The sequence below is a fragment of the Piliocolobus tephrosceles genome, chromosome 8 (genome assembly GCF_002776525.5).
Source record: "Piliocolobus tephrosceles isolate RC106 chromosome 8, ASM277652v3, whole genome shotgun sequence".
Taxonomy (NCBI): domain Eukaryota; kingdom Metazoa; phylum Chordata; class Mammalia; order Primates; family Cercopithecidae; genus Piliocolobus; species Piliocolobus tephrosceles.
Window position 1 is genome coordinate 53,092,294 of NC_045441.1, and position 24,421 is coordinate 53,116,714.

Genomic DNA, 24,421 nt, shown 5'->3' on the forward strand with positions numbered 1-24,421 from the left:
AAGCACTGACCTTGCTTTCCCAAGGTCGACCTGTATGTCTCTAGATCAAGATTGATTTGAAAAATGAGCCATTTGTATTTAGTACTGTTCTCAAATCAAACTCTAAACCAGTTGAGGAGGAGCAGCGAAGCTATTCAGTGGTTTGAGAACTTAGAATTAGAAAATCTGTCCTTTTTATTTTCCTCAGGATCCAACTCTAACTTCTCATTAGAATGACAGTTTAAGAGACACATTTAAACCTGGTATTTTTCCTCTATTCATGAAACTGCGTCTACATATACATACCATTGCCTGGGGGGTACGTGAACCCAGTCAAAGTCATCCAGAAAGCATTGGTAACTACTCTGGAGTTTTCAAAAGCACTCACTATTCGAACCTCAAGTTCAGAAAAGGAGATAACCAGCTCGTTTGGGTGGACGCAATCGCAGAATAGTGGATGTGTGCGCTGGTGTATGCCTGAGAAGGAGTTTTAAGCAGCCTTCCAAGCAGCATCTGTGACTCGGGGGGCTCTGTCACCTGGCTTGCAAATCCTGGTTTCCCATTTATTTGACCTAGCCAGCCACTGGCAGGACCTTGGAGGGGTTGCCAGTGACCTGGGGGCTGGACTTCCACCCTTGCTTGGACCTTTGCTGAGTGTGTGACTGGGACAGGTCACCCCCTCCCCAGGCCTTGGTCTGTAAGAGGGGAGGTTGGCACAGGAAATCTAAGGTTCTCTCCAGCCTTGAAATATTATTATTCTATGACGCAGTGATAACGTTGTATACAGGTCAAGCTTTGGGTGTTTTAAAATCTATCAGAAAGTATGTACTGATGGCATACTTGGGACTTGTGTGGGAGAGACTCATCAAACAGGGTCCCAGCCCACTTGGAACTTAAAGCAGATGTGGAATTCATACATGAAAGGGGTGGGCATGGCGAGAACACAGGTAGCAGAGCCAGAGTCAGGGGCAGTGAGCAAGGTGGGGCTGGAGGGAGAAGCACAGCAGGACCAGTACCTCCTCCGAGACCCCAGGAAATGAGCTTATGGGGGCTTTTTAAATGCAGTTAGGGGCCAGGTGTGGTGGCTCACACTTACAATCCCAGCACTTTGGGAGGCCAAGGTGGGTGGATCATGAGGTCAAGAGTTCAAGACCAGCCTGACCAACATGGTGAAACCCCATCTCTACTAAAACACACACACACACAAAATAGCCGGGTATGGCAGTGCGTGCTTGTAATACCAGCCACTCAGGAGGCTGAGGTAGGAGATTCACTTGAACCCACAAGGCAGAGGTTGCAGTGAGCTGATATCGTGCCACTGCACTCCAGCCTGGGCGACAGAGCGAGGCTCCATCTCAAAATAAAATAAAATAAATGTAGTTAGGGAGGCAGGGCCTGATGGTGGAGGGGCTAGGAAAATAAGACACAGAAATTCAAACCAGCCTCCCTTTACCTTGCACGGAAAGTCAGCCCTTGGTAGAAATACCATTTCCTAACCCTAGAAGGGAAGAAATGGCAGAAGGACAGAGAGATAGTGTCTTTTGTTGCCGTGTTTCTATTTTTGTTTTATACAAAGCCTACTTCCTGCTGCACATTATGAGTGGCAGGTGGGGCATCTTCCTGGCCTGCCCCGTCCTGGATGTGATTCTGGAAAACAGGCCAGAATCAACCCCTCGGTTCCTGCATGGGGTCACCACGCTAGGAAGGGACCCAAATAGACGCCTATGTCCATTTAATCATCTGTCTCGGAAGCGGGGGGAGGAGAAGGGGGATGGCACAGCTAATGGGGCAGATGTTTGTACCTCCATGTTGGTGCCGTCGAGACACTGCTGTCTCAAGTCCCAAAAATACCTAGTCTGTCCGCATGTATTACAATGAAAACTGCTATCCAAACTGGCCACCCACAGTTCAGGCAGAAGCTAATGGAAGCACCTGAGGGTTTTGGAGTCCTATTGGTAAATACGTCATTCATCACATTTCCATTCACAGCAGGGTGCGGGGTCCTCCCTTATTTCTGTTGCCGCTTGTTTGGGAACTGATAGGTGTGATTTATTAGACCATGACTGTTTCTGTTTTTCAGCCCTGAATAGTTGTCTAGTAACAGTCTTATTACCAAACCACGTAAAAACCTCTTGCTTATCACTGTGTGGCATTTATGTGGCATCGTTCTGTTCTGCAAGACATTTTATGAACACACAGAGAAGTTTGCAACTTGTGAATGCAGGATTTACAGTGTAGCAATACATAACAATACATGTATCCAGAGAGGCCCTGAAGTTGAATGAACAGAGGGCAAGAGTGCAGGAAAGAGCCCACATACCTCTTTTCTGGGGAAGAAAGACATCGTGCCTTTCGTTCTTGGTGTGACCGTCTGCCCAGGGTCTAGACTGAGTTACTGCTCTCTGCCAGGCACCATGAAAAGCCTTCTCCATGTATTAGTTGCATCCTTACCACAGCGAGCTACTGTTGTGGTTGTCATTTTTCAAGTAGGGTAACTGGGGCTTGAAGAAGTAAGTCCCCAAGATCCCACAAACAGGGTTTAAATGTTGGCAGTTTGACTTAGGTACCATGCTCTCTGTCTTATCAGGAGGCAACGTCTCACTGCCAGAGTTAATGCTTATAAGTCACAGCAACAGGGAAATCTGAGTGCCACTTTTGAAGTCCACTGTGTCCAAATTAAAGAAGAATCCAGTCTTGAGAGGAAGTGATATCATGCCTTTGTCACCTAGATAGGCTGGGGCAGGGCAACTGGGGAGCTGACCAGCCAGGCTGGAGCAAGCAACTCCACGCCTTGTTCAGAGTGGATAGTGAGAAACCCCAGCCAGGCGGCCCATGCAGAGGCAGAGGAATCTGGAGAGGGAGGTGGGGGCGGGAGAAGCAAGCGGCTGTCAACCCCACAGGGAGTTGTGGTGAGGACCGAGGAATGGCATCTGCAGGAGCAGGCATGGGCCATATGAGTGACAGTGGGCAGGGGAAATTGGTCACCCATGTTAACCCCACTGCTCCTGGAGTTCTGTCACTGATCCTAGGCCTTAAAGCCGTTGAGCAAGCAACGTGCATCATCCCAATAGACGGTGTCATGTGTGAACTCACGCGTCTGCTTAACCAGTGAAAATAGTAACAGGTAGTGCTGATAGTATGGCAGGCACTGACCCAAGCATGTATGTCGTATTCACTCACTGAATCCTCTGAAGTGGGCTCTGTAGCAAGAGAAGAAAATAGCAAATGGAATTGAATGTCTTGCGTGAAGTCACCAAGCGAGTCCATGAAGAAATCAACATGGAACCCAGGCTAATGGATCACAAAGTGTCGTCTCATAACCAGGCGAGATCCTGTGAAAGAAATAGAAATGACAGGAAAAGCATCGCCAGGGTCACTGGGCACTCCCACTGAGACCTTGGCCTGCTGAAACTGGCCACAATGCCCATGTCTACTTAGTAGATCAGCAAGTCGGACATGAATGGCACCGGGAGCAGGGACAGCCACGCTGTCTACCTCTCCCTCGGTCTTTGTTGTCATGCCTGGAGTGTAAAATTCTGACTGATTTTTAGAGCATGCTTAAAACGATCTCTTTGAGTGGGAAATTCTTGCCCTTGCAGTTTCTCCCAATCGCTTTTGTCAAAGTTTGTCACCCGCATAACGTTTTACCAGATTTAAATGCAGCCCTGATGGTTATGAGGCCTGCCTGGTACGTGCAGTATGTAAAAGTGACATTGCTGGTGCTCTCAGGAAGCTGCCCTGTTATGAAGCCAAATAGCCTTCTTAAAAATCAGAAGTACTCTCATAAAACTCATTTTTCATGCGGCACAGGCTGTAGTTTCCACATGGGACGAAGTGTGAAACTAAGCTTTTATGGGCAATCTCTGAGATTTGCGTGAACTTTCAGTGACTCTCACGACATTATTCCCGAGAGAAGCAGCTTATTTTCTGGTGGTGCATTTTCATGTCATATGCGATGTCTGGGCAGAGACAATTACTCTGATGTAGTAGAAACTGGTTTTGGCTGGCAGACCCTAATTATTTCTCATCTTGGTCATGGCAACATTTTTCTCTATATCAATCATCCTCCCTTTCCCAACCCTCCTTTTTGAGCTTTCTCTTGGCATAAAAATATCCACCCTGTGTGTAGGTGTACGCTCTATAAATATAGCACATTTTGTTGCACAGTTAAGAAGGAAATCATCATACCAAAACAAGCCCCGGCAAGGGCTGCCTCAGTGCAGACACAAACAGCACTTGGTCCAGCAAAGACAGTGCCCACTCTCACTGCCGTCAGAAGTGATGTCGTTAAGAGTGAGGCACTCCCGTAGTGTCTGGGCCATCTCCGACCTTGCATTCCTCCACGGCATGACGCAGTCTGCCCACCCAAGTCCTGTATCGTGCACCTCGAGGCCAGAGAGACAGCGTGTCTTCTTTATCCCCGGGTCTCCAGTAATGTGAATGGATTAATGAAAATAAATTCAGCAATATAATCCTCAGTCAGCAGGTTATGTTTCTCCAACATCATTAGGAAGCAGTATTGTAATCGAGTGTATTCGAAATGTAAGCTACATTTTAGACATTTTAGTCCACTAATTATAGGCAGATAATTCAAATTGGATTATTGTTAGGCCTTTGTGGATCCGTGGTCGTCGTTCAGATCCAGACATTTAATTTAAAAATGCTGATTACCAGGACTATAGCAACCAGCGCTAATACAGTGTTCATGGTGTGCCAGAAGTCAACCTAAATATGCTTATGAACAGAATCTTCACCACAGCCCTGTGAGGTTAGCTCTAGTATTATTTCCATTTTACAGATGAGGAAATGGAGGTGTGGAGAGGTGAGATATCTGTCAGAACAGAACAGAATCTAGCACAGGCCACCTGCTCCCAAGTGCCTCTCTCAGCCACCTCACCATGTGGGCTCTGGACAGTTGGGTTGAGTTTGTGTCATTGTGCTCATTAGGGTTAATGGAAGGATGAAGCTATTCTGTGTGTACCTTTGCACATCACAGTCTGGCCAGTCATCATTGTGGCTCCTTTCATTTTATCATATAGAATTTGTAGTGTCTATTAAGTAAGCAAAATTACTAGGTACAAAATATCCATACCACATACAAACGCCTACGTGCACCGTGTCACAGAGCACCATCCTTCCAGTGCTGGTGGTGCTGCCCTCACTCCATGAAGACAAGCTGAGGTCGGGCTGCAAGACTTGAACCTGTCTGCGCACCCATTCTAGGCAGCAGCCCGATGGCGGCCTGAGTAAGGGCTGCAAAGTACTGCATACATGATCATTCTTAGTCCAGCAGAACAGCCCCAAGTGACTTGTGGCCACTCCCTAGAACAGTGTCACCTGCTCAGAAAGCAAGGGTGGACTGCCCTTGAGAATATTCACAAAAAATATGCCCCGTGTCCTAAAGGATACCGAATCAGCCAGGAATCTTCTGCACACTGTCCATCAGTCTGTACGTCTGTCACTTTCATGTCTGTGGCTGTCAGCTCCCTTCTACTTGCGCCCTTCTGCAGCTACGGAAGTCAGATTGGCAACAGCTCTTCTCCCCAGTTAGACTTTAGGTTCCTGGTGGGGAGGGCTGGTGGGTGGCACTCACTGTTCTCCTACCTGACACAACATCTTGTCGATGGTCGCCAAAAACTCCCTTTCTCTTTCTCTGTTAGCCTGTTTTATATCCTATTTAAATGTTGGATACCATTATTCAGTAATATGTTTTTTTCTGGTTAAATGTTGGTTCTTTTAGAAAGAAATCCTGTAAACTAGATGCTGATGGTTAAATATGGCTTTAAAGGTTTTTACTGTTTCAAGTAGTAAGAACTACATTTTACGTAAGAGACAGCACATACACCCCTGAAACAAAAGCTTCATGAACACATCTCTTTTGTCATTGTTTTCTGTTTGGAGACAGGGTCTCACTCTGTCACCTAGGCTGCAGTGCAGGGGCACGATCATGGCTCACTGTAGCCTCAACTTCCCCAGGCTCAAGCAATCCTCCTACCTCAGCCTCTTGAGTAGCTGGCACCACAAGCGTGTGCCACTACACCTGGCTAATTACTGTATTTTTTGTAGAGACAGGATTTCACCATGTTGCCCAGGCTGGTCTTGAACTCCTGGGCTCAAGCAGTCCGCTTGTCTCAACCTCCCAAAGTGTTCGGATTACATCTGTGAGTCACTGTGCCCAGTCCATGAACACACCTTATACTCTGATACTCTGTATTCCATTCGTCCCTTTTCAAATGCTCGTCATGCCCCATTAAATGGATCTCACAGCCTACTCCTGGGTCACGGTCTGCAGTTTGGAAGCACTATTGGAGACTCTGGGGAAGCAGGTCCTGTGAGGGAGCCCATTGCCACAGGAAAACTTTGTAGTAAATGTCCCCAAGTCTTTAGCAGCAATGAGAAAGCTAAGGGAAAAGAAGTCATTTTGTTCTCCCTAAGAAGGAAGTAGTGGGACTTCTGAAGTAGTGGGACTTCTGACTTGGGTAAGGGATGGGGAAAGGTGTCTCTCTAAGTTCCCTGCTGTCCTGAAGAGACATTGGCATTTTTCGTTGCTCAGTTTTTCCTAAAAATGTGGGATATTTTTAAGATATGGGACGTGAAACAACATATGGGAACAATAAAGGAGACAGTATTTTCTTGTGCTACTCAGGTGGTTCTTTCTCTTCTAACCAAGCTGGGAGAGCAGGGAACTCAGGTACCAGGAGAAGTCAGCTTGGCCGGAGCCATCAGCAGGGAGAGGACTCCTGCTAGGGGGACAGTAGGCTCTGAGCTGGGCAAGCCCGCAGGTTTTGACTCCAAACTGAGTAGGTGAGCAGAGGGCTGCTTTGAAGTCGCAAAATGAAAAGAAGAAAAGGATGAAGGGGCCTGGCACTATAGGGTTAATGAGAAAGGGACTGTTTTTCCTAGGGTGTGCATTTCTTTTCATCTTTTTCTGAGAATGTGCTTATTTAAATACATGCAGAATTTCTTGTTATGGCTTTGTGGAATTGTCCTAAAATCTGAATTTCCACTTTTTAAAAGATGTTGATTTGAATAGCTTTGATCTTGACCTCAGATTAAATCACGGCCACGGAGTTAGGGTGACATTCTTCCTTCTTCCCTAATGGAGGATGAGGGAGCCAGGGGTGAGTCACAGCCTCCTCTGTGCGTCATTAGCCGTTAGGATGACAACGGTCTCGTCACAGCAGCCAGGCAGCAGTCAGGCCTCTGTGCTCCTGATGAGTCCGGGCTGTGTTCACAAAGCTGGCAGCTTGGGGGAGGCGACCCCTGCATTCCCCTGCACTCCTCTCTTTGGCAGTTGACCTAGTGGGAAGTGCCACTGCCCACAAACATTCCACGAACTCGTGAGTTTCAATTCTTTGCCAAAAACTGGCACAGAGAAATGTGACAGGGAATTGGACTAGGTGTGTCACTTGCTGGAAGCTGAATCTCAGGTAGGTGACGTTTTTGTGTGTCTTCACTATGCCTTCCTCCCTTGGGCCTTGTACTTGGGTTTCTGTTCCCCCAGGAACCACATCGTGTAGTCACAAGGCAGTGGCCTGGGGGTCGGGAGGCCCTGTGTTTGCACATTGTCTCTGCCTCTAATTTGTTTCTTCAACAAATATATATTGGGTGTCAATTGTGTGCAAGTCACTTTTAAGGATACCAGGAATTCAGTTTTGCAGAATTTGCATTCCAGTGGGGAAGAAGGATGGCAAAGACGAAAACAATATCATTTAGAAAATTAGCTGCATTAGGCTGGGCGCGGTGGCTCAAGCCTGTAATCCCAGCACTTTGGGAGGCCGAGACGGGCAAATCACGAGGTCGGGAGATCGAGACCATCGTGGCTAACACGGTGAAACCCCGTCTCTACTAAAAAATACAAAAAACTAGCCGAGTGAGGTGGCGGGCACCTGTAGTCCCAGCTACTCTGGAGGCTGAGGCAGGAGAATGGTGTAAACCCGGGAGGCAGAGCTTGCAGTGAGCTGAGATCCGGCCACTGCACTCCAGCCCAGGCGACAGAGCGAGACTCCGTCTCAAAAAAAAAAAAAAAGAAAGAAAATTAGCTACACTGCAAGGGAGATACCCAAGTGTTGTGTCTTGGAGGTTGTGCCTGGGCAAGGATGGGCTCCGTTGGCAGGGAGGTGATCAGGACAGGCCTCCTGGGGGAAGTGACATTTGAGCTGACATGACCTGAATGCTGAGCAGCCACCCATGAGACAAACCAGAAGAAGAAAGTCCAAGGAGAGGGTGCCATGAGAAGAAGGCCCTGTGGCGGGGACAGACTCAGCATTTTGTAGCCACCAGTCTCGAATTCAGAGCAGGGAGAACAGGGTCATCTAAAGGACCCCAGCCAGATGGACATGGAGACATACAAGCATCATAAAAGAGAGGGAAGGATAATGATGGGCAGGGAAGGAATAGACAATGAAGTAGCTGTAGACAGAGAAAATAAATCGCATGTTCACCTGGAATAACATTTTGAAGCACATGTTGATGTTAGCATTAAATTGGAAATGTCAGTAGTGAATTCATGATCCTAAAGAGAAGCCCAAGGCAGGCCGGAACGGCAGCGCTGCCCAGAAGCAGCCCTCACATGGGACCATTGGGCCCCACAGCAGCACCTAGATTTTGGTCTCAGTGCTGTCCTCTATTGAAAGGAAAGGAGCAGACCACATGTCTTAGGGCAGGAGTAATCTAAGACAGGCCTGGAACTTTTGTTCTTGCTAGAAAAAAGAATGATTTCAAAGCAGCCAGGGAACTTCCAGTTTTAAAAGGTGGTGTGAACACACACATGTACCCAAAATACAGAAAGCAGAATTTCAAAATCATAATCTACAAAGATGAAGATAGAGGTGAGGCAGCAGCAACAGAAGCGTGGAAGCTGGACAGCAAGTGGAAAAGAGGTCACTGACTTAGCAGACCAGAAAAAGCTGGAACTTAAGCTGAAAAGGGTGAGCTCAGAGGTGGGCTGATTCACATTCAATAATCCCAGAAAGCCTCCAGATCTGGAGCAGCCTGATAGGTACATGGTCTCTCTTTGGAGAGATGAAAATGGTCTGAAATTGATTGTGATGATGGCTGCACTACTCTGCGAATATATGGAAAACCTTGAGCTGTACGCTTGAAATAAGTGGATTGTATAGTATGTGAATTATACCTCAGTAAAGCTTTATGTTCATTGGGTATTCATGGACATAAAGACGGCAACAGTAGACACTGGGGACCTCTGGGGCGAGGGAGGAGGGAGGGGACAAGGGTTGAAAAGCTAACTATTGTTTGCTATGCCCAGGACCTGGGTGGCAGAATCAGTTGTACCCCAAACCTCAGCATCACACAATCTACAAACCTGCACGTGTACCCCCTAGATCTAAAATAAAAGTTGAAAATATTTTTAAAAAGTAAAAAATAAATCTGTTCTATTTTTAAAATGGAGCTACAGATACCTCTGAATGTGGGAGTGCAGACAAGGCTGAAGTCAGGAGAACTGGCTGACAGGCTCCACAGGATGTCCCTTCCTTTCCCCCTCTGTGTCCTCCCTCACCCTGCGAGGCCAGGCAGCTGCCGTCCCTCCCGTGACAGAGCATAGTTCTAGAGATGCTGAACCAGAGCTGCCAGGCAGAGCCCAGGGTGAGGACACAGTTCTGAGAACAGGGAGACTGAGGAAGAGACTCCATCCTGAGTGGTAGAAGCCTAGTGCCCTTTCCCTACCCATAGCCACTCGCACCACCCAGGACGGCCAGCCCAAGGGAGAAGGACCTGTGAGGTGGCCCCCCTCCGGGTTTACTATGTGGACCTTCACCATTTGATAGACCCACCCATGCACCAGAGCATCCAATCTGCTTTTTATGCCTCATTTTAAATATAAGCAGACAGACAAGGATCTTGAAGGTTTGGGAATGGCTTCCAGGACAGACAGTGTCAGACCAGATTAAAGAGGAGAAAAGGCACACCGGAGAAACAGTGACAGTGCATGGGGCAGGAGAAAATAAAAACAAACGATAACTTTCTCCTTACAGAGAGGAGAAAGCTTTGTGCGTGAAAAAAAGAATAAAAAGGGAGTCTTTGGAAATTAAAACAGATGATAGCAGAAATGAAAACATTTGTAGAAAGGACAGAGAGATGTCTTAGAAAAATCTCCCAGAAAGTAAAAAGGAAAAAAAAAATCAGAGATTTAGAAAATAGAAGTGATAAGAATATGAGAGGATTCGTCCAGGAGGTGTAATATTAGAATAAAAAGAATTCCCAGAAAGACAGCTAAGAGAGGAAATTATAAAAAAGCAAATTCCAGAGCAATTTCCCAGAACTGAAGGGTGTGAGTTTTCAGGTGGATGAGTCCCCAGCACAGAGTAAAAGGATGGCAAGTGGAATGACGGACAGCAGCAAGAAGCTGAGTCTCCTGGGAGGAGGACACAGCTGAGACCGGGAGTCAGTGCGGCTCAGGACTCGTGGGCTTCGACCTGAGAGTAGAATGAAGACATTCTCAGACATTCAGGGACTCCAGATTTTACCTCCCATGACCCAAGCAAGTGGTGAACGAAGAAAGAGGAAGACACGGAACCTTGGAAAAGGCATCGGCCCCATATGGGGAGAAGAAAAGGGAACTCCTGGGACAGTGGAGAAGGGGAATCCCAGGATGGCAGCCATGCAGGGTGGTCCTGGAGCAGGACAGAGGGCACCAGGTGCTTGAAGACCGTCTCTTAGGAAAAAGAAGGGATGGTGGGAGGCAGAGAGGAAAGTGGGGAGGGGGGACCAGAATACCTGGGGGCTTAAACACACTGAGAGGAGGCTTACAGTCCATCCGAGGGTCGGATTGAATTCAGGTGTGCAGCACAGTATTCTGGCTGGGAACACAGACTCTGGAGCCAGATGGCCAGCTGGGAACCCTTGCACCCCCACAGAGGACCTTTGTGACCTCTGACAAGACACTCTGCCTTTCTGGGCTTCCATTTTAGGTAAAGTGAAGATAATGCTAGTGCTCACCTAAAAAGGTTGTTGTGATATTTAAATGAGCTAATAGATGTACAGCGCTTAGAGCTGTGCCTGGCCTGTAGTGGGCCCCAGATACATATCAGCCGCTCATGCAATGAGGAGGATGGGGAGGAGGATGAAGATGAGAAAGATCACAACAGAGGTTATGGAGATGGTGTCGAACTCCAAGGAAGATAAAGATGTGAGTTTGGTTCATCCCATGGCTCAGTGTCATCATAGTGCAGCACTGAATACTAATGAAGCCAAGTACAGGAAGGCCTCACTTAATGTTGTCAAGAGGTTCTTGGAAATTTTTACTTTAAGTGAAAAGACATATAACAAAACCAGTTTTCCCAAAGGCTAATTTATACAAAGAGAAGTTAAGTTCCTACAGCGTATTTCTGGTCACAAAAACATCACCAAACTTCTAAATAAAGACCCAAAACACTTCTAGTAGTAAACATTAAAATAAATGTGAGCTATCATACATTTAAGAAAATTAATTAAACAGGATAATGATTTACCCAATCCTTTTGATGCATCAGTGAGTGACAGTGGTCTTCTTGGTAGTGGGTTAAATTAAGGAATAAATGTGTGAGTATTGTAAGGAGCACCTTCTGCCACCACAGTCCAAAAACCAGCAATAACAGATGTGGCAGGCTCGCTGAGCACTTTTGTACATCATCATTTATTGTCGTGCACTTGTACGATTATCGTAGACTTTACAGACTTTTATTTGATAATTTGTATTCATTTTCTTTTTTTATTATACTTTAAGTTCTGTATATACATGTGTAGAACGTGCAGGTTTGTTACATAGGTATACACATGCAATGGTGGTTTGCTGCACTCATCAACCTGTCATCTACATTAGGTGTTTCTTCTAATGCTATCCCTCCCCTAGCCCTCCACCCCCTGACAGGCCCCAGTGTGTGATGTTCCCCTCCCTGTGTCAGTGTGTTCTCATTATTCAACTCCCACTTATGAGTGAGAACATGTGGTGTTTGGTTTTCTGTTCCTGTGTTAGTTTGCTGAGAATGATGGCTTCCAGCTTCATCCATGTCCCTGCAAAGGACATGACCTCATCCTTTTTTATGGCTGCATAGTATTCCATGGTGTATATGTGCCATATTTTCTTTATCCAGTCTGTAATTGATGGGCATTTGGGTTGGTTCCAAGTCTTTGCTATTGTGAACAGTGCTGCAGTAAACATACGTGTGCATGTATCTTTCTGGTACAATGATTTATAATCCTTTGGGTTTATACCCAGTAATGGTATTGCTGGGTCAAATGGTATTTCTGGTTCTAGATCTTTGAGGAATCACCACACTGTCTTCCACAATGGTTGAACTAATTTACACTCCCACCAACAGTGTAAAAGCCTTCCTATTTCTCCACATCCTCTTCAGCATCTGTTGTTTCCTGACTTTTTTTTTTTTTTTTTTTTTTGGGTTTTAGGTATTTATTTACAAAGTTCTTACTAATACAATTGCTTTTAAAATATAGCAAAGAGTCATTTACTATTCTCAGAAGTGGCACATACACGGCATAGAAAATCTATAGTCAGTTAACTATTAAAACAGATACTTGAAAATTAAGTGGCAAACATTTGTAGTACTCCCTAAAGAAATAGGAAATAAAAATGCATTTATTCATATGAACTTGCTTATTCTGAATTACTGACTATAAAAAAGGCTATTGTGAAAGATATCACACTTTGAAATAGCAAATGAATTTTCAATTTTACATTTAATTATAAGACCATAATAAAAAGTTGAACATACACATATCTATGTATTTCACAGAAGATTAGTAAAACTGATGGCAACTTCGGAATTATTTCATAAAGGGTACAAATGGTCTTTACCACAATTTTCCCATGGTCTTATCCTTCAAAATAAAATTCCATACACTATCAAACTAAATCAAGATTTGCTAGTGGCTAAAATCACCATAAATATACAGTACTCTCTCTGAAACAGCTACATGTTTCCTGACTTTTTAATGATCGCCATTCTAACTGGCGTGAGATGGTATCTCATTGTGGTTTTGATTTGGATTTCTCTAATCACCAGTGATGATGAGCTTTTTTTCATATGTTTGCTGGCTGCATAAATGTCTTCTTTTGAGAAGTGCGTTGATATCCTTCACCCACTTTTTGTTGGGGTTGGGTTTTTTCTTGTAAATTTAAGTTCTTTGCAGATTCTGGATATTAGCCCTTTGTCAGATGGATAGATTGCAAAAATTTTCTCCCATTCTGTAGGTTTCCTGTTCACTCTGATGATAGTTTCTTTTGCTGTGCAAAGCTCTTTAGTTAGATCCCATTTGTCTATTTTGGCTTTTGTTGCCATTGTTTTGGTGTTTTACTCATGAAGTCTTTGCCCTTGCCTGTGTCCTGAATGGTATTGCCTAGGTTTCCTTCTAGAGTTTTTATGGTTTTATGTCTTACGTTTAAGTCCTTAATCCATCTTGAGTTAATTTTTGTATAAAGTGTAAGAAGGGGTCCGGTTTCAGTTTTCTGCATATGGCTAGCCAGTTTTCCCAACAGCATTTATTAAATAGGGAATCCTTTCCCCACTGCTTATTTTTATCAGGTTTGTCAAAGATCAGATGGTTGTAGATGTATGGCATTATTTCTGAGGCCTCTGTTCTTTCCTATAGTCTATATATCTGTTTTGGTACCAGTACCAAACTGTTTTGGTTACTGTAGCCTTGTAGTATAGTTTGAAGTCAGGTAGGGTGATGCCTCCAGCTTTGTTCTTTTTGCTCAGGTTTGTCTTGGCTATACGGGCCCTTTTTTGGTTCCATATGAAACTTAAAGTAGTTTTTTCCTATTTCTGTGAAGAAAATCAATGGTAGTTTGATGAGGATAGCATTGAATCTATAAATTACTTTGAGCAGTATGGCCATTTTCACATTATTGATTCTTCCTATCCATGAGCATGTTTTGGGGGAAACCAGCCCCTGGTATTTCACGTAGGTTCTTTTCTATTTCCCTAAGTGTCAGCTGGTCTGAGAAATAAAGGGAAAGAGTACAAAAGAGAAATTTTAAAGCTGGGTGTCCGGGAGAGACATCACATGTCAGCAGGTTCCATGATGCCCCCCAAGCTGCAAAACCAGCAAGTTTTTATTAGTGATTTTCAAAAGAGGAGGGAGTGTACGAATAGGGTGTGGGTCACAGAGATCACATGCTTCACAAGGTAATAAAATATTACAAGGAGGCAGGGCGAGATCACAGGACCGGGACAAAATTAAAATTGCTAATGAAGTTTTGGGCACACATTGTCATTGATAACATCTTATCAGGAGACACGGTTTGAGAGCAGACAACCGGTCTGACCAAAATTTATTAGGCGGGAATTTCCTTGTCCTAATAAGCCTGGGAGCGCTACGGGAGACCAGGGTTTATTTCATCCCTTATCTACAACTGTAAAAGACAGACATCCCCAAAGCGGCCATTTTAGAGACCTCCTCTTGGGAATGCATTCTCTTTCTCAGGGATGTTCCTTGCTGAGAAAAAGAATTCAGCAATATTTCTCCTATTTGCTTTTGAAAGAAGAGAAATATGGCTCTGTTCTGCCCAGCTCTCAGGCAGCCAGACCTAATGGTTATCTCCCTTGTTCCCTGAACATCGCTGTTATCCTGTTCTTTTCTCAAGGTGCCCAGATTTCATATTGTTTACACAATTTGTGCAGTTAAATGCAATCATCACAGAGTCCTGAGGTGACATTCATCCTCAGCTTATGAAGATGATGGGATTAAGAGATTAAAGACAGGCATAGGAAATCACAAGAGTATTGATTGGGGAAGTGGTAAGTGTCCATGAAATCTTCACAATTTATGTTCAGAGATTGCAGTAAAGACAGGCACAAGAAATTATAAAAGTATTAATTTGGAGAACTAATAAATGTTCATGAAATCTTCACAATTTATGTTCTTCTGCCATGGTTTCAGCTGGTCCCTCCATTCAGGGTCCCTAACTTCCTGCAGCAAACATGGAATGTTTTTCCATTTGTTTGTGTCCTCTCTTATTTCCTTGACCAGTAGTTTGTAGTTCTCCTTGAAGAGGTCCTTCACATCCCAACTTACAAGGGATGTGAGACACACACACACACAATGGAATACTATTCAGCCTTACAAAAAGGAGATCCTGCTATTTGCCACAACATGGATGAGCCTGAAGGACATTATGCTAAGTGAAATAAGCCAGACACAGAAAGAAAACTAGTGCATGATCTCACTTATATGCGGGAAAAGTCAAATATGCAGAGATAGGGAATAAAACAGTGGTTATGGGGTAGAGGGAGGAAATGAGGAGATGTAGCTTAGAAGTTACAAAGTAGTAGGTACGTAGGATGAACGAAGCTAGAGAGCTTTGTGGTAGTGGTGAGAAAGCTTTTCTCTGGACCCCCAAACAGGAATGTATCGGGAGGGGTGGTTGGCATATAACAGGTTTTTTCTTAGCACCTTGTCCCTTTCCCTTGAAGCATCCTGGGATTTAGAGCTAGAAAGGGTGGGGTGGAGGAGAGAGGAAATGTGAATGGGTGCAGGCCATAGCGTGATCTTTTCCTGCTTAGAATCCTGCATCATGAGGTAGACCTGGAGAAGGGAAGCCCCCTGAACGGGCTACAGACCACTGTGTGACTGTGGGCCAGTCACTTAACATTTTTTAAAATTTCTTTTTCTGTATTTTTTTTCACCCAGGCTGGAGTGCAGTGGCACCATCTTGGCTCACTGCAACCTCTGCCTCCCGGGTTCAAGCGATTCTCCTGCCTCAGTCTCCCGAGTAGCTGGGATTACAGGCACTCATCCACGCTCAGCCAATTTTTATATTTTTTAGTAGAGACGGGGTTTCACCATGTTGGCCAGGCTGGTCTCGAACTCCTGACCTCGTGACCCACCCACCTCGGCCTCCCAAAGTGCGGGGATTACAGGCGTGAGCCACTGCGCCTGGCCTAAATTTCTTAATTTTAATTTTTGTGAGTACATAGTAGGTGTATATATTTATGGAGCACATGAGATATTTTGATACAGGTCTGCAGTGTGTAATCACATCATGTAAAATGGGGTCTTCAGCCCCTCAAGCATTTATCTTTTGTGTTACAAACAATCCAATTATACTCTTTTAGTTATTTTAACATATACAATTTAGTATTGACTAAAGTCACCCTGTTGTGCTAGCAGATACTAGGTCTTACTCTATTTGTTTTGTACCCACTAACCCTCCCCACTGCCACCCCCAGTCACTAACTTCTTTCTTTTTTTTTTTTTTTTTTTTTTTTTGAGACAGAGTCTCGCTCTGTCACCCAGGCTGGAGTGCAGTGGCATGATCTTGGCTTATTGCAAGTTCTGCCTCCCAGGTTCACACCATTCTCCTGCCTCAGCCTCCCGAGTAGCTGGGACTACAGGCACCCACCACACCCCAGCTGATTTTTTTGTGCTTTTAGTAGAGACAGGGTTTTACCATGTTAGCCAGGATGGTCTCGATCTCCTGACCTTGTGATCTACCCGCCTTGGCCTCCCAAAGTGCTGGGATTACAAGTGTGAGCCACCGTGCCCAGCCCCAGTCACTAACTTCTGAGACACCAAGATGAGTGTGGGATTCAGTGGTGTGCAAGTTCCTCCCAGTTGCAACATTCTGACACCACAGTCCAGGGTTCCCCAGCAAAGCTTGCTAAGAGGGTGGCCTTGAGGACACCTGCCAGCCTGTCCCCAGATGCCCACTCTGGGCCCCAAAGGGGTAGATTCTTTCTGTGACTCTCACACTCCAAAGATCTTTCCTGCCCCAACTGCTTATAACTATACATACACATGGTTGTTTTTTGCCCTCTTTCAAGGAAATATATATATATATATTTATATATATATTTATATATTTTTTTATATATTTATATATATTTATATATTTTTATATATTTATATATATATATTTTTTTTTGTTTGTTTTGAAAATTGTGTGGAAATTAACATTTGTTGTCTTGGGATGGTGTGAGGCACAAAACAAGAACATCATTTCATTTCCTCATGATCTTCTGTCTCCTGGTGGGACACCCGGTACCTCTCCTTTGGCTTATCGGGGGGCGTTTAGACAGGACCTAATGATCACCAACCCTACTCATGACAGGTGTTGGGTAAAAGTTTGCCATGTGAATAAATGAATGTATTCATCCTTAAGGTCCCCTCATTTTCCCGTAGAGTAGCCCAGAGCCTCATTTCAGCCTGATAGCCTCAGTGCAGACTGTGGTGTGCGCCATTGAAGCCCCAGCTGGCGAGCAGGGCAGTGGGCTCAAAGTGAGGGGCGAGAAGGGCGTATTAAATCTTTATACTTACTTATAAATAATTTATTAAAACTATTCCTGTATTAAGATACTTATACTTATTTTATCCCTACCCTTTTTGCTTCTTTGCAGATGTGGTTTCTGCAATAATATATTAATACATATATGACATTTATAATAAAAATATTCATACACATTCATACTCAGGGCGGTGCTCACAACTTTTTATTAATTGAAGCACAGGAGTAAAAACTTGGGAGGGTGTTGCTAGGAGAAGCAGCTTTGCCACCTCCTGCTTTCCAGGAATGGAGAAGGAGTTCCTTAGCAAAGGCGTGGAGACTGCTAGGGATTTGTTCATTCTGCAGTGAGTGTTGAGATAGCAGCTGAAGCAGCAATTGAAGATGAATGAATGAGCTTGGGATTTATTTTCCTCTTGTGGGAAGACATGAGGAAATGGATAAAGCAGAGGACAAAGGCTGGCCCAGCAGCTCTGGTGACTTTAGTTTTAGGGTATTTCTTTCTAGAGTTCTAAAATGTTTGAAAGGAGACTAACAGCAGTTGTGTTTTGGCCTCAAAAGTTTTCTGCAGGACATCCCACGCCCTGCCAGGGACACGAATCGGTGCCAGCATCTGAGCGCCTGTGACTCGGGTCCCACAGCCCCTACGCTGCCCACCCCAGGCCCTCTGGCTGCCGCCTGGTGCTGTGGACACCTGGTTAATAAAAGGGGAGCATTTGGGGTACAATAAGAAAAGCTGTAGTACAACCCCAGCATGTTCCTCAGGTTTAAAAAGGGGACTGTTCTCAAGAGAGCAAGGGAACAGTAGATGAGATAAACAGCTCACATAGCATTTTATTTTCTTGCCATATACTACTTTAATGCCTACCATGGGCCAGGCATTGTCCGGAGTCCTAAACACAGGAACTCAGTTATTCTTCACAATAGCCTTAGTGCGTGCAGGCATTCACCATTTTACAGTTGAGCAGTTTGAAGCTCAGGGAGGTAGTGTCACTTGCCTTGGCTCACCGTGCTCTGAGCCCCAGCTGTGCTCCCTCCCGGCCTCTGCAGACTCATGGAGGTGGGGGCTGGAGTGTGCTTTGCTCCTTCTTTGAGCTTAAAGCAGATGGGGCCTGTCTGGTCCTGGAGTCTCTCTTGTGTTTTTTCCAGTAGGGATGCCCAACCCTTTTGGAATTATCTTGTTTGGTTTCACAAAAGGCCCTTCTAAAGATAATCTTATTTTATATGGAATATGTCTATGTAATGTGATTACAAAGATGGCATTGCTTACACTGCCTTGCTTGTTTTCAGCTCGTACTCTGTGGAAGTCCTCCTATCCCAGGTATTCTGTACACACTCATTCTGATCCTTAAATTCAACCTGCAAGGAACAGACTTGTGCCCATTTCATGAAAGAGAAAATAAAAGCCAAGCGGCTTGTCCTTCAGCTAATGAAAGCAAAGGCATGAGCCCAGGTCTGTGCTGATGTTCTCTGTTGGAGGATAAAATTAAGTATAAACAAAAGTCCATCTTGTTGCAACCGAGGGAGATGACTAGTTTCACCCAAGGATTTGATTGTAGCTGCTGAGTGGTGTTTGTCTCACCTTGCCTGGGACAGTCCCAGCTTACACCTATGGGCCCACACGACCCTTCCCTCTCAGAAGTGTTCCAACTTGCAGGGTGAGCTGCGTGGCCCCTGCCTGCGCTGCCTGGGGCTGGATACCACGCACCTTCCCTGGAGACGGAGACGGTGTAGGCAGCATCAGCCCCTCGGCCTGATCGCTTTTGATCCAGGGGAGTTTTGAAGTTTTGTCATCTGCTGGGCTTCATTAAGCTCCCACTTGGTCTGAGGTGCCCCACCCTCCCCCATTCTAAATATTTCGTGGTTCTTGGTATTGAGGTTAACAAATTAGCCCAATTAGATGGATTAATTAGTCATTCTAACTTTCTGAAGTCCCGCTGGAGGAGCTTTGCAAAATAGCATTTATAGTTTTCTAACAAGCAAGTTAAAGGACGCCAGCATGTGGCATTTGTTTAAGAGTAAAATGTCTTAAACAATGCCCTACTTAAAAACAGATTTCAAGATTTGCTCCAGGGCAGACCCTGAGCAGCGTGGCAGAGTGGTACCCCTGTGTCGCCTGGTACAAGCGTTTCCAAACCGGCTCTCTTGATTTAGGGAGCTGTGGCCAAGTACAGCGGAATTTACTGAAACCCACATTTAACTCCAAAGCTTTATGTTTGCCAAATTGTTTTTTCTGCACCACCCAAGAATTTCTAACAGACTTCAAAACAGACTGCTTTGAATTCCATCTCAGTATTAAATGGTGAAGAGCCAGCAACTCAAAGGGGATTAAAAAGGAACCCCTCAGAAGAGCTTGGCACTGGGGGCTGGGAAGCAATGGGGGAAAAGCACACTGTCCCTTATGGCTAATTCAGAATGCATAAGCGTTTTAACCTCACTCGGGCTCAGTTGCTCGTGTGTATAAAAGTGACAGTAATCCCCACCTCACAGGGTTACTGGAGGATTAAATGAGATAATGCATATAATGTGCCTGAAACATAATAGGCACTCAGTAAACTTCAGGTCCCTTCCTTCCTTCCTGGCTCCTTTCAACTTTTAGCCTCAGATGCCGGCGTCCCTGTTCCTGGCTCAACTGGCTCTTCAAACAATCTTATTAATGCCTATTAAAATGAAACCCAATAAAAGTGCCAATATTTGGTGTTGAAATAATTGATGTAGCAGAGTAAGCCCCTGAAGCACCCAGGCAGGCCCCTGGTACAATTTAGCCTCACACCTGGGGGATGAATTTCACAACTGTAATTGCTACCATATAATTCTTATTAATGTTGTGCTATAATTCCTATTTATTCCACGGGGCTTGTAAATGCATTAGGACTTGTCAACATATTATTTTACACTGTTTATGATCTGTAGAATTACGTCCTTCAGGGTTGTATTGTGCAAAAGCTCCAAATAAATGGCTTTGGGCCTCATTAAAAAAGAGCGAAGCGAGGCTGCCTGTTGAAGTGGTTCTCCATCCCTGCCGTCTTGCACAGAAGTCAGTAGAGTCTATTTCAGTTCGATTCTTAGCTGAGCTCTTCACCCTTAGGAATATAAGAGAATCCCTGCTTCCTGTCTGAGCTGCGTGACTGCGATGGGCCAGCCCTAGCAGGAAGCGTCGCATGAGCTGAAGGGCAGATGCAGTGCCTGGGACTGCGTGTGTAGAGGATCGCTTCGTCTTCCAGGACGAGTCGCTGCTGGCGATTTACCCTCAGAGCTCCTGGCCTTCTGTGCCTCTTGCTCCCTAGCGTGAGGGTAACCCTGTTTTAGTTCCAAATTTCCCAGCTCAAATCTATAAAGAAAAACACCTGAAATTCATTCCTACTGGAAATGCCTAAGAAGTCCAAAGCGTAACCTCCGACCCTGGAGATTTTTGCGTTGACTAGGCCAGTAAAGCATAAAGCGAAGGGGACAGGGTTCTGCTCCTTTGGGATTGTCAGGCACTAGTGTGGGGGAGTGTGGGGAGCCTGTCATCGTTGCTTATTTTTGGGTTTGGCCCCAGAGCGAGTCTTCCCTGTGCCTTCGCAGCCACAGGCTGGGCTGCCGTAGAACCGAGTTAATGTTCTTGCTCCGCCAACTCCTAGCCGTGAATTGCTGGGAAGCCCTTGCCCTGGACTCTTAGGTGGGAACGCAGGGCTCTTGCTCTCAGGGTTGTAAGCGAATAGCCGTGTTTGCAGTCCCTTGGAGCCGCGAGTGCCCTCTCCCTGGGCGTCAGCGCTGCGCTGCCACTGCCACGTCTCCTGTCCTGGGAGTGGCCAGGTGAACCTGTGGGGAGATGAGCGCTCCTGACAGTCTTTGCCCTTCTCTTGTCCTGCAGGCAGCGAGTATGACGAGGAGGAGGTGGACTATGAGGAGTCGGACAGCGATGAGTCCTGGACCACAGAGAGTGCCATCAGCTCCGAAGCCATCCTCAGCTCCATGTGCATGAATGGAGGGGAAGAGAAGCCTTTTGCCTGCCCAGTTCCTGGATGTAAAAAGAGATACAAGGTAACAGAGGTGCTGCGTGCTTGGCATAACCACATGGAAACAGGGCAGGCTTCATGGAAGGCAGCAGCCCTTTCTTAATTTTAAAGCGAGTGTATGGGCTGGGGGGAGACACTCCCCTCTCCTGCATTAGAGTGCGTGGGCCTCACCCCTGCGTGCACACAGGTGCCCTCAGGGCAGTGCTCACCCACCACCGGGGCTTTCCCCTCTGCTCACCTACTTGGGATCCTGGCGGTCAAGAGAGATCTTTTGTAGGAGGATCATGTCTTTGATAGTCTTCAAATTCATGTCATATTGGGGGACCCATCAGAACAGAGTATCAAATATGTCAACCTATTTATTTGCCAAGCACCTTCCCCAATGGATGGCCCTGCAGGTGGCTCACGGGAGAGCACTTTGAAGTTGTCGGCCGGGCGCGGTGGCTCAAGCTTGTAATCCCAGCACTTTGGGAGGCCGAGACGGGCGGATCACGAGGTCAGGAGATCGAGACCATCCTGGCTAACCCGGTGAAACCCCGTCTCTACTAAAAAATACAAAAAACTAGCCGGGCGAGGTGGCGGGCGCCTGTAGTCCCAACTTGGGAGGCTGAGGCAGGAGAATGGCGTAAACCCGGGAGGCGGAGCTTGCAGTGAGCTGAGATGGTGCCACTGCACTCCAGCCTGGGCGACAGAGCGAGACTCCGTCTCAAAAAAAAAAAAAAAAAAAAAAGTTGTAAAAGCCCCAGATGGCTCCCAGAGCCATTTGGTGAGTGTGGTAGGGTACTTAGCCTCCAGCTGAGGAAGTTCTTCCTTCCACCCCCTGGCATGAAAGGGGATCAGGAGAAAAAAGGTCTTTGATATTTTTCTCACCAAACCACCCACTTCAGCTGCCTGTCTGCTGACCCAGGTCTCTGAGGCCTGACTGGGTGTCATGGGCAGCTGGGGGTGCTAAATTTTCTAATAAGGAACAGGGACCAAATGAGAAACACCACAACGGTCAAGTATGGGTCTAGAGGGCATTTTAAAAATCAAAATTGCAAACTTCCCCATGAGGCGTTAGCCGCTCTTTCACATCCACCTGTGAGCTAGGAGTAGAAAAATCAGAAACATACCTGGCACGCGCGATGGTACGCAGATTCACTCATAGCGGATCGACTTTTTTCTTAAGCTTAAAAGAAAAGATAGCATAAGCACTTATGTTGCCCCTTCTTAAATAGGTCTCTCTGAACACTCATCTATTTCAGTACTTTTCATAGCAGCTGTCGATGTAAAAGCATGGCACACAAATGTACCACAAAGTTAGCATGTCTAGGTTTCACCTACTCTGTGTACTGTTACAGTTCCATCATGCCAAGTCCAGATGCTCATTGTTTAAGCTGACATGAACTCCCCAGGATGCAGATGTGAGAAGCCTCTGAGGGCTGGCAGAGGAGCGCTGCATTTGGGTCAGAACAGGCCTCAGGACGCATCTGTACATTCTGTGTCAGAGGCACGGAGTTGGGAGAGGAGGGAAGGGCCGCTCAGGGGTTACCTTGGGATACAAAACATCCACAGGATTATTGGACAAGCCCATTTTTCCAGAGGGCAGCGCTTCATTGCAGAAAGAGACTTTTTTCCTTCTTTCTTGATCTCTACAGAGAAGGCTGTGACCGGCCCCTGGGGCCGGTTCCCACCGCATCTCACCGCAGCTGTTCCTCCCCACCACTGCCGTCCTGCTGCCTGCTCTCCAGGGCCGAGCACCAGGCCAGGGGTGTCTTCCACATCGGCCATGTTAAAAGCGGGAGCCAAGTAATGACCTGTACTCAGGCTGACCCGCCAAAACACAAAGGAAATACAAGCTACGCCCTGAGTTCTGGGCAGCGAGTGCAGGGCAGGCATCCCCTCTCTCTCACCTCTAGCTCCATCCCCTTTCCTTATCCGCATCCTTTCCTTCTTGTCATTTCTGACTTTCTTTTACTTTTCCTTTGCTTGGGTTTCTGGCCGTTCCCCTTCCGTTGTCTGTGTCTGGGTTGGTGGGGCTTTTCTGAGTGTTCTCTCTCCACCACTGAGAATTCAATGAGCCTTGGGCTGAAAGAGCTGCCGACTCCAGCCCCATTGACTGGCAGGTGACATGGGCGGCCATTGGTGGTCCTGATCCCGCGAGGGAAGCGTGAGTTTCCTTTTCTGGGCCAGAATGCAGGTCATGATATACGCAGGGCCATAGCAGGCTTGTGACCTCACCTCTGACCAGGCACTGGAGACGAGCCACTCCTACATCCCAAGCTGGCGGCTGACTCTTTCTGCCCCGAAGTTGCTGGCTGGAAGGTAGGGCTGTGCTCCAGTGGGATTAGTATTTCATCTTATTCACTGCATCATTGCTGGCTTGGGTACTGGAGAGAAGAGGGTGGGATGAGCTGGGTACTGTGGCCTCGGGCAGAATCCAGAAGTGCTGCCACCTCATTTGTTCCCAAGGCAAGTCAGACTTTTCTTACTCCCTGCTTGCTGCTGGCAGCAGTCTCTGCCGGCCAAGTCTCCTGGACACTGACTCAGGATCAGCAGTCCTCACCATTTCATTGGCATTTACAGAGCAGACAAAAGATGAGGTACTGAACTCCCAGACCTCATGCCGAGCAGGGAATGGGAGAAGGACCCCACAGTAAAGCCAGGTCTCCACATTTCCTTCCCATGTTAACTCCTTAGCCTAGGATGCTCCCTGCCCTCTGTAGAAGAAAACAACAATGTTTCCCTCAATCATCATAAGTTCTAGTTGCAACATCTTCTCTGTAACAACAGAGAGATTAACAAGAGAAAAACAGTTTATCAACATGTGTATTTCATATGCACATGGGAGACAAGACACCCAGGGAATGGGCGGTTCTCACAGTTTCTACAGCGTCTTCAACAAAGAACAGTTAAGTACATTTTTAGAGAAGTAACAAAGGAAAAGGGCTTTGAGTCTCTGGGAGCAGCAACTTGTGGAAGGAAAAAAGAAAAACAAAAGGCAGACAAAAGTCCTGTTAGTGTATTAGCTTGTTACTGTAGATTCCTCTAGTACCATCTCCAGGCCAATAAGAGTCTAAAGTCCTCTTCGTTGGTTAACCTTTGATCCCCCTGGAAGAAGTAGGAGTGGCTTTCCTTTGTCTTTGTAAATCTGTGTCCTGTTTTTAGGCACACAGAGGGAGAGCAGGGACTCCTTCCTGCATCTGCTGCTGCTCAACTG

At 46.1% G+C, this 24,421-nt stretch overlaps 1 protein-coding gene across 2 annotated transcripts in view; it reads left to right on the forward strand.

Moving 5' to 3' along the window:
* JAZF1 (JAZF zinc finger 1) overlaps positions 1 to 24,421 on the forward strand; it is a 346,524-nt gene that overhangs the window by 314,946 nt on the left and 7,157 nt on the right. For both annotated transcript variants that reach the window (XM_023225909.1, XM_023225908.2), the window contains exon 4: positions 21,078 to 21,247. In XM_023225909.1, the coding sequence (XP_023081677.1) occupies positions 21,078 to 21,247 (170 nt within the window). The remainder of the gene's footprint in view (positions 1 to 21,077; positions 21,248 to 24,421) is intronic.